Here is a 16,596-nt window from a genome sequence, read left to right on the forward strand (position 1 = left end):
AAAGTGAATCAGCTATACATATACATATATCCCCATATCTCTTCCCTCTTCCGTCTCCCTCCCTCCCACCCTCCCTATCCCACCCCTCTAGGTGGTCACAAAGCACTGAGCTGATCTCCCAAAGTAGTCTCTTTTAAAAACAGCTTTTTTTGAGGTGCGGTTGACACGTGTCCAGACCCTGTACCCTGTACCCTGTAACGTGTACAGCTGGATGAGTCTTGAGACCCCGTGGGAGCACCGCCCTGTGAGGGTCACGAGCACGACCCCACTTGGCCACTTCCTGCCACAGTGGATCCTTTGCACCTTCCGGAGTTGACGTGGATGGGTCAGGCAGCACGTCCCTTTTTGGTCTGGCTTGTTTCACTCGGCGTGATGACTCAGAGACCCAGCCACGTTGTTGCAGTGCTTCATTCCAAAGGAATCTTGCTTACGAGGGGAAGTAACGTTATTCTTATTTGCTCAGAGCCTGGAATGTATTTAATTCACTAAGTAGAACAAATGACAAGTCCATTTTGGTTAGTCTGTTGAGCCCAAAATGCAGGGGAAATAAAAGGTTGGTAAACTGAGGTGCTGGGCTTCCCTGGTGGCGCAGTGGTTGAGAGTCCGTCTGCCAATGCAGGGGACGTGGGTTCGTGCCCCGGTCTGGGAAGATCCCACATGCCGCGGAGCGGCTGGGCCCGTGAGCCATGGCCGCTGAGCCTGCGCGTCCAGAGCCTGTGCTCCGCAACGGGAGAGGCCACAGCAGTGAGAGGCCCGCGTACCGCAAAAAAAAAAAAACAAAAAACAAAAAAAACTGAGGTGCTGTTGGGAGGTACCAAGGTCACGTGAGAAACGTGTTTGGTTGAGCCTTCAGGACGAGGTGGATCCAGTGTTCTCGACCTGGACCCAGTCCCGTTGACTCACACCAAAGTGGACCCTGCGCGGGAGCAGTGACAAGTGTGGTTCTCGGACGTCACAGAACAAACTGTGCCGTGTAGAGCGCTTCCTAAATGGACTTTATTTATTTAGGCTGCGCTGCACGGCTTGCAGGATCTTAGTTCCCCAACCAGGGTTTGAACCCGGGCCCTGGCAGTGAACTCACCAAGTCCTAGTCACTGGCCTGCCAGGGAATTCCAAATGGAGTTTAAAGCATACAAAAAAGATGAAATCGGGGGCTTCCCTGGTGGCGCCGTGGTTAAGAATCCGCCTGCCAATGCAGGCGATGCGGGTTCAAGCCCTGGTCTGGAAAGATCCCACATGCTGCGGAGCACCTGAGCCCATGTGCCACAACTACTGAGCCTGCGAGCCACAACTACTGAAGCCCGCACGCCTAGAGCCCATGCTCCGCAGAAAGAGAAGCCACCTCATTGAGAAGCTAGCGCATTGCAATGAAGACCCAACGCAGCCAAAAATAAATAAATAAAAATTTTAAAAAGATTAAATCAAACCAAGACCTCTGGACTAGACTACCATTTCCTTGGGCATTTCTTTCTTCATAGAAGTATCAGAGGAACTGAGGGCCAGTGCCCCCCTCCCTGCCCCGTTTATCAAGCCCTGACTGCGTGATATTTGTCTAATGGCGGTTCCCCTTCCTTGGGATTTGTACTGATTATTTGAACGTTCTTGTATTTAAGTGTTCATTGCAGTTTTACCATGTGAAGCTTTCACTTCTCTCCATAGTAGTTCACATACTAGGATTGACTTTATTCTTACGAAATCTCAGCCAGGAAAGGTTTTGTCCCTGTTGAAGCTGAAATATCAATGACCACAGTTAATGTACTTCAGAGGTTTTCATAGTTCAGAACAATTGAAAAACACCCATCTTCTAAAATTTCCTGTTTTCTTTTGATTTTCTCACCCTGGTTATTGAAAAGCCTCTCTGCCCCTTTGAAGGAGCCAGCATCCTTGCAGTCACTCCGGCTTCGTTTCCTTTCTACCCCGCAGGCCTCATTCCCAAGGCCTGTCCATTGCACCTCTGAGGTGAGACACCTCTGACGTTTTCCATCTCTGTAACCCCTCTGTCCCCTAACTGTCCCAGCCTCACCCTCTGGCCTTTGCCCACAGAGCTGTCAGCGTGATCTTTCTGAAAACACAGCCTGGATTCCTCGTTCTCATGCCAACTTCTCCTGAGAGGCCTCCCCTCTCCGTCTCGCCAAAAGCATCTTGATGGACTCCGCCTGCTTTCTGTGTCAGCTGAGGGGCATCGGTGCCCTCCCCGCCCTGGCTCCGTGTCTCGGGCCCCACCTGCAGCCTCTCTTCCCGGTGCCCGTCCGCTCGCCATCCTTCTTGGGTGGGTACCTGTTCACAGGACTAGTTACGCACTTGAAACAGTGGCCGCCGTCAGTGATGAGGAGAGGCCGCTCCTTGTCTCGGTGTCCCTCGGGCGGTCGTTCACCTGTTCACTTGCCTTGAGCATAGCAGGCCTTGTACCTTGAATAATCGGTGTCTCTGCACATCGGAGAATCTGCTTTGTTTAACTGCACGCTCACGTAACAGGTTTACACAGCTCCAAGGTAGAAAATGAGAGCACTTGTTTTGTGGCAGAGTTAAGCCCTAATTTCCAGTCTCATTAAATTATAACGATAAATATCACTTTAAAAGGAAATGCAGTTGCTTCATTTAATCAATGGGATTATCGGGCACAGCAATCCATCGAGTGCTGAGTGAGGCATTTATCTTAATACAACTAGTTCTGGACTTACAGTTAGTACTAGGTGCGCTAAATCTTACGTGACCCCTGTTTTATAATCATCGCTGTGGCATCTGAACTCCTCTTGTCAGCAGAGAGGCGGCTGGAACCCGCCGTAGAAACCCCTCCAGCCTAACTAATTTGGGGTCATGCTGCTGTCAGAGGAGGGTGTCCCGAGCCAGGCTCAGTCACCAGGAGAAGACTCCAGAAGGCGGTGGTGCCTGAACGTGTCAGGGCCGGAGGCCACGGAGCCACCAGCTGGCGGGGCTCCTCTGTGTGTCCCGCCCCACCTCCACCCCGTTTGGGGGTTTAAGGGTGTCCCGTGCCCTGCCCGTTTCCTGTGGTGCGTCCAGGCAAACGAGACGGGGCAGTATCCTGACCCAACCCTGCTTCACCAGCTGGCCTCTTCCCCCCAGAGCCCGGCTCCCCAGGCTCCTCTCCTTTCCCCACAGGGCCTTTCTTCTTCTCTTCTGCAGGAAATAGGAAACCTCTAGCTGCCTCTCCTGGCTTTGCTCACGTCTTGCCACCACAGCCCTCTTTGCTACCGCAGGTGGTTGGCTGGTTGCCGCTGCCACTGGCTTCGTCTGGTTCGTTGTATGGCAGCTGCAGTTGGCCCTGGAGCAACGTGGGTGTGAACCGCTCGGACTTCGCTCCGCAGTCGGTTCTACGGTGCTGCGCGACCTGCGGACGCAGAGGACCCGCGGGTACTGAGGGGCCGCGCGTGGATGTGGCAGCCCAGCCTGACTGCGGGCGGGCAGTGCCCCTCGCCTGCGTGGTTCCCGGGTTGGCTGTGCTGGGCTCCGTCATTATCGATGGTGTTCCTGGACACTGTGGGCACTGCAGGCGTGGATTGTTTTCTGTGCCTGGTTGTTGTCTCAAGCTTCTGTGTTGTGAGCTGTGTGGTTCCTGCAGAAGAGTTCAGGTGTAAGAGAGTAGTTCTGATGACACGTCCGTGCAGCCGCCCCCCGGGTTAAAAACAGCGTTGTGTCTCCGTCTCCTTGACCACGGCCCCGCCCTCCCTGTCCATATGGCCGCTGTCCTGTGTTTCAGAGTAACACTGTCCTTGCCGTTCTTTTTAGTTTACCACGGAGCGTGCACCCCTCAGCATCCAGCTTAGCTGTGCCTGTGATTGAGCTTCACACACGGAGTCGTGGGTATATTCTCTTATGTCTCTCTTGATTTATTAACGTGGTGGATTATTACATTCGTTGATTTTCATGCACACGGTCATTTTCGTGTTCCCAGCACAAATCCAACTTGATCATGCTGCATCAGCCTTTTAAAATATTGTTGGATTGCGTTTGCTGACGTTTTGTTGAGGATTTTTACATCTGTCTTCAGGCGTGAGTTTGGCCCATACTTTTTCTTCATCTTCTTCACAGATGTGTTCTTGTTGAATGCTGGGTGGGCATTTCTGGAGAAGCCATCTAGGCGTGGAGTGTGCTTTGTACAATTTTTCTTTCTTGATTCTAATTCTTTAATGTTGGTAGTTTAGTCAGATTTTCTGTTTCTTCCTGAGTCAGCTCTGATGAGTTGCATTTTTCTTGGAATTTGCTCATTTTGCCTCAGTTTACCAGATTTTTGGAATAAAGTTCCTAGTACCCTCTTACTCTACGTTAGTGCTGTCAGGGTTTGCAGTGATGGTTCCATTTCGGTGGTCTCTTCCTGCCTACCTTACCCACCCCAAAACTTGGGGGCTGAGAACAGCCACAGTTGTGTTGTGCTCTTGATGTCGTGGGTCAGGGATTTGGCGGCGTGTGAGGGAATGGCCTGTCTGTGCTCCACGGTGACTGGGACCTCAGCTGGGGTCACCCAAATGGCTGGAGGGGACCGTGGGTCTGGAGCGTGGGTCTGGAGGGGGCTGTGTTGTCTGGAGCGTGTTGACTCGACCTGGAGAGGCCGAGTCACCGCTCGCAGAGCCAGGGTGTCGGCCCAGGGCCCTGCTCCGAAGCCGCCCTTACGGCCCTGCGGTCCCCCGGGAGCATGGCCGTCTCCATCACCCCGTTCCAGTACTTTGTATTTAAAGGTCTCAGTTGACAAACTCCTCTGTGTGTCCGAGTGCAGCTCTGTACCTCTTGTCGTGCTGCTCCTGCCGTGTTTTCCTGGCTCTGTTTTAGTCTGTGGACTTCCGCTTTGTGAAGCTCCTGGAGTGGCACTTCACCCCTTGGTGGTTCGCACTTGGTCCTTCCTCTTTCTCCTTGGAGTGCGGGGGGTCGTGTCCCAGCTGCTGCGACCCACTCCCACCTGCCGCGGAAGTGGGCACCGAGGCAGCGCCCCTCTACTATCTTGCCCTGGGCGTGGAGGTGGGCCGCCGGGTGGTGATGGGGTGGGTGATGCTGTGGGTGGGTGACAGGAGGAGCCCAGCACAGACGTCATTTGCATATCAGTTTGTTTTTCGAAAAGAAACTAGAGCTGGCCCATGTTCAGGTTCTGTAGGTGTTTTAGCGTGTTGCGGTCGCGCTGCTGGTCGGCGGGGAGATAACGTGGAGATGCAGACGCAGGGCTGGCCTCAGCTCCTGAGCCTGGGCGGGAGGGGGCAGGGAGGAGGCCGAATGTGCAGCTCTGGGTCTGTCTGCACTCACACGCGTGCACAGGCCCGTGCGTGTCACGTTCCCTTTTTCAGAAGATAGGTCCGTACAGGACTTTGCCTGAGGCACCCCCCTCCTTAGCGCGTGGGTCGGTGCTTGTTTGCGTTGGCACGTCCGCCGGCAGAGATCCGGTGGTGCGTGTCACGTGCGCGTCTGTCTTCCTGTCGTCGCGAGGGTGAAGGCGTGATTGATCATTGGGTATCTGCTTTGAAAATCCTAAGAGTACAGTAAAAGTAAGTGAAACATGTTCAGGAGAGGGCTTTTTTTTTTTTTTTTTTTGGCCTGTGCTGTGTGGCCTGCAGGATCATCTCCCAAGGAGAGGACTTTTAATTAACAATATTTATTATTAGAGTTAGCTCCTGCACTGGTGAAAAAGCTTTACTATTGAGTTAAATTAATGCAAAGTAATGGAATGCTTCTGTTACAGAGGGAAGGCTTTCAGGTTGGGCACAGAGAGCTGGAGAGGGGCCTGAAGGAAGCGCGCCAACCAGACGCCACACTTAGACCCTCTCAGCCCCACCTGCACCAAAGGGCCGAGGAAACAAACACGTTGAATGCGAGGTAAGAGCAACTCTGCTAACATTTGACTAACAAGAGTGCCTCTGGCTTGCCGTCAACCATTAGTTAAGCCTTTGGCTTGCCGTTTAAAATGCGTGTGATGGGCTAGCTTCCAGCAGAGACGGTTTGTTACCGTCCCTGCGGTCTCTCGGCCGGTGCTCTGCTGCCCCCCAGCGGCCGGCGCGGTCCCTGCAGAGGGGACGCCACGCTGGCTTTGCTGTAAAGCCTTTGCTGCAAATTATTTTCCTTGAGGTGATTAAAAGAAAATTTCGTTAGTACTTATTTTTGTGACTATTACATGATTCAGCGTCTGCTTTTGAGAGGCGTTGAGACAGGTGTTAAAATCCCGCTAGTGTGATGTAAGGTTAATTTGCGGCCTGCAGAAGGTCTAGCGTTGAACTTTCAAGGAGGTTTTTTCTTGGGGAAGAAGTATACGAAGTGGCCGCCAGAGGCTGCTGAGTGCAGAAGGAGCGTGTTCTGTGTACGTTCACTCCCTCGGTGGGGGCTGAGGAGTGTCTGCCACATCACAGCACCCTCTGGGCCTGGGGGACGTTGGACGGGGCAGACGTGGAGCCCACGGGGTCGGGTGGGGGAGGAGAGGTGCGCCTGGAAAGGCCCCACCTGCCATTGCTGTGTCTGTAAACGTCAGGAATGTCAGGCACCTGGTTCCCAGGGAGACCTTTAAAAGAGGTTTTGCTTACTCTTCGAATGATGCTTTTTTTCTTTTTTTTTTTTTTTTTGGCACATGGGGAGGGCAAAACCAAGGTTACTTTTACCGCTGCTTGTGCCAGAGGGGTGGAGTTTTATGTTCAACCACAGCTCATCTTTCAGCTCGATTAGTGATGTAAAATCAGTTTCTCTGTAGCTGGAGTTTATTGAGAGACGGCGAGAATCCCAGAGTGAGACATGCTTTAGTGCTGCAAGTGAAGTGTGATTTATGGCCGCCTACATCCAAGGTGCCATAGATGTAAACTGCCTCATTAATTATACTGTTTAAGTGAAATAGAAAGTGTTTTTTTATGTAATGTAAGCATGCACCGGAGAAGCGAGTTATTTATGCTCCTTTGCACAAGTAAATTGTCCTTGAAGACATAGAAAACATAACCAAGGACAAAAGGTGGCATCTGAAGCAGAACGGAGGGCTGGGAATGATCAGATACCACAACATCGTGAATCATGTCTCCTACCGGTTCTGTGCTGATAGATGTTAGTTGCAGAACAGACATTTTGTATTTGTTTCATAAAATGAGAGCTAATTCTGGCAACAGTAATCTGATGTATTAGTCTTTTTTTCAGAGTGGTTTGAAAAAGAAAAAAAAAAAAAAAAACATGGAAGTGGCCAGAAAAAGTCTCTACTGGTGGAAGCACTCCTGTCAGTAGCCTCATTTGCCATCTGACGGTGACGCTGGAGGGAGCCTGTATTTTTAGTTTCAGGCACAGTTGCTGCTTTTGCCTCTCTTGCTCCTTAAAAAGATTGAAGTTGCTTCTTGTGTCTTACAGGTGAGAACATCTTCCGAGGTTGGGGCATCTCGGGGGTTGCGCTGTGGAACCTCTGCAGCATTTACTCAGCTGCACACATTTGAGGGAGGCCCAGGGAAGCCCTGAGTCTGCTCAGATGCTGATGCTTTTCCTTGGTGTGTTTCACTGCCACCAACCCCAGCATTCTGCTTATAACAAATACTGATTAACTCCCCTTTTTATTCTGAAATGAAATCATAGAAGGTACCACTTTATATAATTATAACCGTATTCAAATGTAATAAAAGAGAAATTAAGAACGTACCACGAAATAATTGTCGTGTTGTCATGTGAATGCCGGGCACCGCCGCTCTCAGGAGGACCCTGTGCACGCACGCCTGTAAATGCAGAGACGCAGGCGCTGCATGGGTGACACAGACCGAGGGTGTAGACCTGAGTGGAATGGTGTTCAGCTCATGGATTCATTCTTGGAGAAGCGCGATGCAGTGCTCCCTGCTTTTCGCTTGGCAGTTACACTTCTGGCTGGTTGGGTGTGTTGAAAGTTGATTATATATGAAACGGGTCTTGAGTAACCATGAACCTCTTTGTCGCCTGCATGTTAGTGCTTCAGGCAGGACAGTTCTTTGTTTCTGGGACAGTCCTGCTGTCCCACACACTCCCTCTCCCTGCATGGTGCCAGAGTGCCCCAGACCTGCGACGACCAGACCACGTCCACACGTGGCCACCACCGCCATGCCCCGCGGCCACTGACAGAAGGCTTGGCCGAGAGGAGAATGTGGCAGGGAGGGGCTGTCGGGGACAGGGTGACGTCGAGGTCCTCACAGGCCTGCAGGGTGTCCTGAAGGCTGGAGCAGTCGTGGGCCGGGGAGGAGCCCCCTGCAGCGTGAGGTGTGGGCCCCCGCGAGTGCAAGCGACTCCAGGGCTCAAGGTGGGGAGAGCCCCGAGGTGGGGAGAGGCATCGCTGCAGGGACACCCAGTGCTTATGCAGGGGGCTGAGTCCTTCCACGGGGGCAAAAACTTTACATTTTTCCCCTTTAATGTGATTTACTGGCTAACATAACCTATTTAACACAGATGACACTTCAGTTTATAAACGTTCCTGAAGGTCAGTGAAATAAAACGAAGTTGGGCTGAGAACGAAGAGTGATTCTCAGTGAGTTTCTGGCGTGAGTCACTGCCACTGAGAAAGTGTCCTTGTGTCATCCGGACTGACTCATCGGTGTCAGCTCCACAAAGCGCGTCCAGGAAGAAGCGCCCCTGGTTGTGAGGTCACGGGTCTGCAGCAGTGCTCAAGAAAGATGTGTATTGCGTCCCCGACTCTTTCATTCACCCAGCAAATAGGCGCCTTGCATCTGTGGGCAGGCACTGACCGAGGCCCTCGGGACCAGAGTGGGGCCGGCCGACAGCACCGCTGATGCTGGTGGGAGTGGAGAAGAGTCACTGTCGCTCCAGGCAGCGTCGGCCGTGAGGGGGACCCTCAGGACAGGGGTAGGGACCTCTCCCAGGGGGTGGTGTCGCAGAGAGGACCCTGGAGGGACCCTCACACGCCTTCTCTCCACACCCCTGCCCGAGGGTGGCTGCAAGCAAAATAGTGCACAGTTAACCTCAAAAGTATGACTCTAGTGAATAAAAATTCAATTGCCTTTGCAGTGTTGGATGCAGAGTAGTATCTGTTGCTCTTAGTAGTTGGTTGCTGATTTTCTTGGAGCTGTTTTGTGCTCTGGTCATGACTAAATACAAAATAATGGATCCAGATACTTAAGACTAATATGTAAAAGAAAAGTGGGAGATTCATTTACAGATACAGGAAAAATCTGGTATTCTTTCCTTGCTTCCTCATGGAGGGACTTGTAGAAATCCAGCAGTGCCCTCTTGTGGACAGATTCGGTGTGTAGTCACCCCTCTGTAAAATTCGAAATGCTGAATTTATCAGAGAACCCCTGCCCCTCCTGTGCAGATGGAGAATTCTGGAAGGCTGTCTCCTGACCGCCCTATTACCAGGGTGCTGTGGGCCCTTGCTGGTCTTACGGTCTACGGATGACGTTTTGGACGTGGGCTAGGGCATTCAATGTGGTTTCTCCATCACTCCCTCAAGTTTGTGGGGCAGCAGCTGGCAGCGGCGATGAGAGCTCCGTGGGGCCCGTTCTGGAAGAACAAAGCCCAGAGCTGCTTAGAGGAAGGGGTGGGTCTCTTGGATCATGGTGGAACTCAGGCCTCTGCAGCGCTGCCCAGGCGGGCACTGGGGCGAGACATGGCTGGGGGGAAGGGAAGTGAGCAGGTGACCACAGTGGTGTCTACTGCTGCTGTGACAGACGTAGGGGCCAGAGGCAGGTGGCCTGTTCTCCCCGCTGCGGTAGGGGCTGCAGGCTTCGTGGGGGCGGGAGGAGTCTTGAAAGGTGTGTATTTTCCAGGCAGATGGCATGGGGAGGTGGGCAGGGGGCAGGGGGGCAGGGGCAGGAGAGGACCCCAGCAGCCTGGTGGGCCCAAGAGGGGCTGCGACTGTGGTGGGTGGGGGCATGCAGGGGCAGGGCCGAGGCCGGCTGGGCGGAGGCACGTGGGGGTGCGGGAGAGGAGACCAGGCCTGCTTGGGTTTTGTTTTTCAGTTTTTACCAGCGATGTCGTCAAAGTCAGACAAGCCACGTAATTTAGAAGGGCATTTGGTGGAAAGCAGCGGTCCACAGTCCTCGCCCTCCCCAGAGGCAGCCCTGATTGTTCTAAAGAGTTGTAGATACCTGTGGTTCTGGATTGGCCAGCGTGAGGACTGGCTGCGGGGACAGAGGCACGGCGTGAGGAGCTTCACCAGGAGGAAGGTGACGCAGCAGCGCCTGTCCAGGCCCAGACTGTCTGTCCTGGTGTTCGGTCTTCTGTGTGTGAACCCACCCATAGTTGGGGCAGGTGCTGGAGGGGGTGTGATAAAGGGCACCTGTGTGCTGTCTCTTGGGGAGGTTCCCAGAAGCTGCCACGTGACGCTTCGGTTTCCATCCCAGTGGGTAGAACTGTCGTCACGTGGCCATGACCAGTGGCAAGAGGGCAGGAAAGGTCGTTCTCCGTGGCTGGCTGGGTGGGTGCTGTGCTGTTGGTGCAGATGGCAGTCTCTGCCATGCTTCCTGTTCCTTAATAATACACTTGCAATTATTTGATTTGTTAATTTTGGACAATATCTATTGACTTTCAGTTTAGATACAGGAGGATTTAGCTCACTTACACTTCTGCCTTCCCTTCTTTTCCTGTGTCATTTAGGAGTGCTTTTGGCTGAAAGTAACAGAAACTATGACCTATGGTGTCTTAAACAACTGGGGATTTATTCATTTCATAAGTAAAGCAAAGGTAGGTTTTTGCTAGAGTTGGCTCAGAGCACAACCACATCAGGAGTCTGGTTCAGTGTCTCTGCAGTTCTCCTAACCATTCATGTTTGCAGTGTGGCTGCTGCAGCTCCAGCCATCACATCTATGTTCAAGGCAATAACAACTGGGAAGAAAGGAGCAAGCAGTGCAGCCCATTTCTGTCGTTTTCATCAGGGGCATTCCAGAAGCCTCTGCATATTTTCATTTATATCTCGTTGGTCAGAACCATGTTGTGTGGCCAGCTGTAGTCACAAAGGAGACTGAGAAAACGAGTATTTAACTCTTGTAACATCTCTGCAAAAGGGGTCTTGGGGAGGAGCGTTGGGTCAGCCAGCCAGGTTGACAGCCATGTTCCCTGCTGGTTGTCTTAGGAACTGCGGATTCTTAGCCAGTTTCTTGGACCTTGGACCGTTTCCTGGCTCCCCACTGTGTCAGGTGTACCTGGCCACTTACCCTACCCTGCCCATTACCTCCTTCTCACTCTCCACTGTTCAGCTTCTGTCAGATTTGGTTTTCTGGGCTTTTTAATGTTATCAAAGTAGAAAATTTTATTTTCTGTTTTGTAACCATGGTTCACTCGGTTTCAAACCCGTACATGGCATTTACGTTATTATGATTAGCAGACGGTGTTCACTACAGAGCCAGGTAAGATGCAGGTGATGGTTCCTCCTCCGTCACACTTGTGCGTGCAAAGGAAAATTTTTAAGTGATTTCTGCTTTAGGACACTACAGTAATTGCCGAAAGTCATGCCACATTTTAACTTGCTTTATAGTTGGGTTGTGTCTTTTTTGCTCAGTGCTGTCTTTCTCCTGCATTCTTGCATTGCCTGGGGTGGTAGAGTGGGGTGGTGAGAGGTGGCTGCAGCCTGAGCTTGGGGCAGTTTGCTCGCTTCCCCGCTCTGGTCTCCTCACGAGTCAGCGGTGGCAGCAAGAGGTGCTGTAAGCCTTCCTCTGCAGTCCTGTTGAGAGACCCGTGTGGTTTCTCGTCTTTTCCAGCTGATCCATTCTGTGTTTGGAATCCATTCATTCCTTCTTCTTGAAATCTATGTATTTTCCATTTTATTTCAAATTGAGACTATGACTTTCTCTTACTATTTGTGGGGTTTTTTTTCTGGGATTTTTTTTAAAGCTGCCTTTATTGAGGTACAGTTTACATGCAGTAAAAATCACCCTTTGTACGTGTTCAGTTAGATGTGCTCTGGCAGTGTGTGCAGTTAGCACGGCACCACCCCCGTGTCCTTCGTCCCAAAGGTTCCCTCTTGCCCACTCAGGTGTCCTGATCCATCCTGACCACAGAGTGGCCCTGTCCGGCGTTGGCGTCCTGTGTCATTGCCTACTTTGGACAGGACACCAGGATGCAGCGGTGAGGGGTGAGGGCAGGCCACAGGGCGCCCACGCCATCAGGCGCCCACGCGTCAAGCGTGCCGCGAGCCCCGGGCGGACGGGGGTAGGTAGCGCTGTGAGGTCACGCTGAGACAGCAAGAAAAAGCCTGTCTCACATCCTGAGCATGGCTGTCCTGCGTTCCTACCCCGAGCCCAGAGAGCAACTTCCTGCAGAAAGGTTTCTGTTCACTGGCTTTGCTTTAGCCATTTTAAAGGACCCGTGAGGCAGTGGTATGGAATACTTACAGCTGGTTTAGTTCAGTGAATGACCTGATTTGTAAATTAAATTTTATCAAATAATTTATAAACTTAATTCTAATAAGTTGAGTTCCTGGTACGGAATTGGAAAGCGCAGTTTCATACATCTGTTCCAATCTTTAAAAAATTATTGCTTTGCTTATTTACGTGTAATATAATTTTACAGTTTCATTATTTTAGCTTAATATTTCAAATAGGTTTTATAATTAAGATAAAATACAAAAGCAAAAAAACCCCAACTAGTCTATACTATCAAGTTCTGAATGTGTGGTGACAGATTGCTAATTTTAATAAGACTAAATTAACCCAAATTTGTATATGTGTGTTTGATCTTTAGTGAAGAGTTGCCAACATAAAGTGAAGAAATAATGTGAATGTTTAAGGTTTAAAATTTCTCTTCCATGAGCCCTTGTCTTGCAGCTCCTCGTCCCTACGGCCATGTTGACCCACACGCCCATCTAGTGTTCTGTCCCTGCCGCCACTTGCTCTCCCCAGGCTGACTGTGCAGCAGTGTGCGCTGGGACAGGGTCCCGGGGCGGGGGGTGGGTCTGGCCAGGCGGCGGCCGGGATCAGTGATGGAATCCAGGGGCTGAAAGCCCTGGCTCAGACTCTGCCCACAGGGTCCCAGAGAGCTAGACGTTCAGAGTGAAGGTAGACTTTGTCCAGCGGGGCTCTCTGGGGCCCGGGCAGAGTGAGGGACCTGCCCCCGCGCGTCCCGCTGAGCATCCGCCCAGGACGGCACCCACCTCTCCTGGGAGCCTCCCAGCAGTTCGGGGATACAGATCTGGGGTGGGGGTGTGTCCTCCAGCCCCTGTGCCCTCGGGTCTGTGGAGGTGAGGCCTGGGGGCTGCCCTGCACCGGGACTCGGGATTTTATAGGCCCCCCACCTCCGTAGTTGACCAGCTTGATGGGACCTGAGCTGGGATCGTACTCCGCTCTCAGACTGGGGGATATCCCGTCGCCGCCCTCGGGCCCGGCTTCATCGCCTCAGTAACCAGATTGCTCTGGGCTAGACTTCCTTTGAATTCTCTAGTCATGAATTTCAGTGATACTGCTGAGAAAAATGTGAGTTTTCGTTGCTTTTTATCACCTTCTCTGTGCACATGGTGTCCGTTTGGTGGCAGATTCAGACCTTCATTTCTGGGGAGTTCTCTTCTCTCACAGCTCTGGTGTGTTCCCTGGTCGTGTGTCTGGTCCTTAGACCCACGAGTCCTGTGCCTTTGGCTCTCCACCCTGCAGGTCCAGGCTGTGATGCCTCTGATCTCTTTTTAAGTTTTTTCTTTTCCATTCGGTCTTGTTTGAGTTTTTAGTCAGATCTGACCATTTTTGTCCTTTTGTACATTGCTTGTACATATGCATGTTTATGTTGGTTCTTTCATGTACACATACCCGGTTTAAAAAAAAAAACGAACCGTGGGATCAAGTATACATAGGTTAACTGGGTCAGAGGTTTTTCTACTCTAGACTGAGCAAAATCACTCTCTTCTTTAAAGGCCCAACCAGATTTACTTTATACTTCAAAAAATATATGTTCTAGGGCTTCCCTGGTGGCGCAGTGGTTGAGAGTCCGCCTGCCGATGCAGGGGACACAGGTTTGTGCCCCTGTCTGGGAAGATCCCACATGCCGTGGAGCGGCTGGGCCCGTGAGCCACGGCCGCTGAGCCTGCGCGTCCGGAGCCTGTGCTCCGCAACGGGAGAGGCCACAGCAGTGAGAGGCCCGCGTACCGCAAAAAAAAAAAAAAAAAAAAAAAAAGTATATATATAAAAAAAAGTATATATTCTAATTTGTTTTTAATAATCAGTAATAGAAAACATTGTTTTTAAAGGATGGTTCAAAAATAATCTTTAAAGAAATACCTGTCTAAACCATGGCTATCAATTGTACACCCAGTTCAGTTTCAAATTTACGTTCAGACTTGATGACACTATTTGTTTCAAACTTTCCTTCAGTCTGTAGCTAGGAATCAGAGCTCTCTGTGTGCAGCCCAGGCCTCTCAGATTTGAGATGGCCTCTGCTGCCGGCATTACTCCATGGGCCACCTAAGCCATCTGGGGCTATTCTGTCATCCGTGGGTCACCGCAGCCATTTGTGGGCCACCTTAGTCATATGTGGGCCACCTGAGCCATCTGTGGGTCACCTTAGGCCTCCGTGGGCCACCTGAGCTGTCTGTGTGCCATCATCTGTGGCTGCTTCCTTGTTTTGGGTGGCTTTAGGCTATTGGAACTAATTTTAGGGCCTTCAATTCAAGTGTCTCCCCACCCCGTTTTTTTCAAATCCAACACCTGTACTTATCTGATCAATGTAAATTTTTATTTTAATCCAAAGTTCCTTGGTAAAGTCACTTCAAAAGAAAATGGAAAAAGCTTACTTTAGTTCGTGATCTTAATTGAGTGGAGGAAGCTTGCAGGTGTCCTGCAAGCTACATTCAGCCTAATCTCCTCGGAACTGTCTTGCCGTAGAAAGTAGAAATGTGCTTAGTTGAAGAAATACGCGCGTGTTACTTTGACCTAATATTGTGAGGAATCTTAACAGATTAAAAAAGTAAACTTGAGTGGCCGGCTTTTGCCGCGATGGTGGCCTTGTGGAGGGTGAAGAGCTTGGGTTCCGAGCGGGGAGTGTCTTGGGTTCTGAACAGTGTCCTGCCGCCTGCCCAGTTGTGACCTTGGACAGGTCACCTAGCCTCTCCAGCTAGCTGCTCCTCTTCAGAAGGTGGTGGTGCTGATGATACGGCCGCAGCTGAAGCCAAGGTGGCCCCTCCTGTGCCCTGCACACTGTCCTCACTTGGTTTCCCCAGCGAGCCTGGGGGGAACCATCGCTGTCACCTTGGAGCCGAGAGGGTGAGAACTTGCCGTGGCCCCAGGCTGGAAGGAGGTGGAGCAGGACTTCAGCAGGGGGCCTGCTCTGGGCTTTGTGCTGACGACCCCTGTGCTGTAACCATGGCCATGCTGTACGGCCGTGCAGGTTTTACACTGCACAGAAACGCTTGAATGGCATCCCTGCTGGTTGTAAAACAAGTGGTGGTTGTGTCCAGGCCGCCCCTCGTGCGGTCATTGCAGAGTCTCCTTTACTAAGATTTGGTGACATTTAACTCGAGTGACCGGCAGGTGATGGTCACTCAGTACACTCGTCCTGTGCACACCACCTCAGTGGCTGTTCCCTCCCCCAACCGCGTAGCTGCAGTGCCTTTCCCGGCTCTGTCTACACTCAGTACTCAGGGCTCACCCACTCTCACCTCTGTGCAGGTGAGCCCCACACCTGAGTCTCCAGCCCAGACCTTTCTCCTGCTCTCTAGGCTCAGACCCCGGGTCCCCCAGCATCTTCTGGGGAATCACCTCATCTCCAACCTGGGACATCAGATTGACCTCCCGGCGGCCCCCCCATCCACAGGCCTCCAATCTCAGCAGCTCTGTCCTTCTGGGCTCTCAGGCCAAAAGCCGGGGCTGTCCTTTCCCTTCTGCACCAGATCCAAGCTATCAGGAGAGCCTGCCTACTGTGCCACTAGGGTGCATCAAGTCTGGTTATTTTTTACCTTGTCCACGGCCGTCAGGCGCTGACCATTGGATCTGTTTGCACTGGTCTCCTAACCTGTCTCCCTGCGTCGGCCCTGCCCCACACCCGTCCTTCCCCAGAGGCCAGAGGCCAGAGGCCAGGCCCCATGAAAACTCCCGGGCAGAGTGAGCCGACCCTCCAGTACTGGCCTCCTGGCTATTCCTGGGCCACGCCGGGCTCTGCCTCGGCGTCTTCGCCCTCTGTCTTCTTGGAACGCTCTTCCCCGGGGCCTCATGTCAGCCTCCTCAGCGCCTTAGTCTTGGCTTCATTACTGTCTTCCTGGAGCCGTGTACCGTCCTCTGACACGCGAGTCCTTTAACTGCTGGTGACGCTCACTGCTGACTGGGTTTCTTTTCCTGTTGGACGTGAGCCCCATGCGAGCCTGTGAACGTCCTCTGTTCACCAACAGAGCCCTGGCCCCGAGGATGGTCCCGGCACATAGTAGGTGCTTGCTCCCAGTTGGATGAGTGAGTGAATGTTTGCTGTGTTTCTTATTAAGAGGTATTTCTGAGGCACCATGGTATTAAATCAAATACCATTAGTTTCCTGTGTGTTGATTATATGTGAATAATTAATGAAGACCTGACTCATTTAGAGACTGTAGGATTCTAATGGAATAAACTCCTTGTTTCCTTCTGGAAAGGGTAGAAAAAGTTTTCAAGAGTCTTATCCTAAATTAATAGTCCAGGAACATTAAATGTTGGAGTCTTTACTCTAGGACATAGATAAATAAAATTAATAAGGTACCAGGAATGTCAGATGCTAAAT

General features: G+C 51.6%; 1 protein-coding gene across 1 annotated transcript in view; it reads left to right on the forward strand.

Moving 5' to 3' along the window:
- Window positions 1-7,143: 7,143 nt before the first annotated feature.
- The window catches only part of ADARB1 (adenosine deaminase RNA specific B1), a gene marked incomplete at both ends in the record, with an annotated part of 62,033 nt that continues 52,580 nt past the window's right edge, over window positions 7,144-16,596 (forward strand). The window contains one exon of the mRNA XM_079704553.1: window positions 7,144-7,190. Coding sequence (XP_079560679.1) covers window positions 7,144-7,190 — 47 coding nt within the window. The remainder of the gene's footprint in view (window positions 7,191-16,596) is intronic.

The sequence above is a fragment of the Hyperoodon ampullatus genome, assembly GCF_949752795.1.
Source record: "Hyperoodon ampullatus genome assembly, chromosome: 5".
Lineage (NCBI taxonomy): Eukaryota > Metazoa > Chordata > Mammalia > Artiodactyla > Ziphiidae > Hyperoodon > Hyperoodon ampullatus.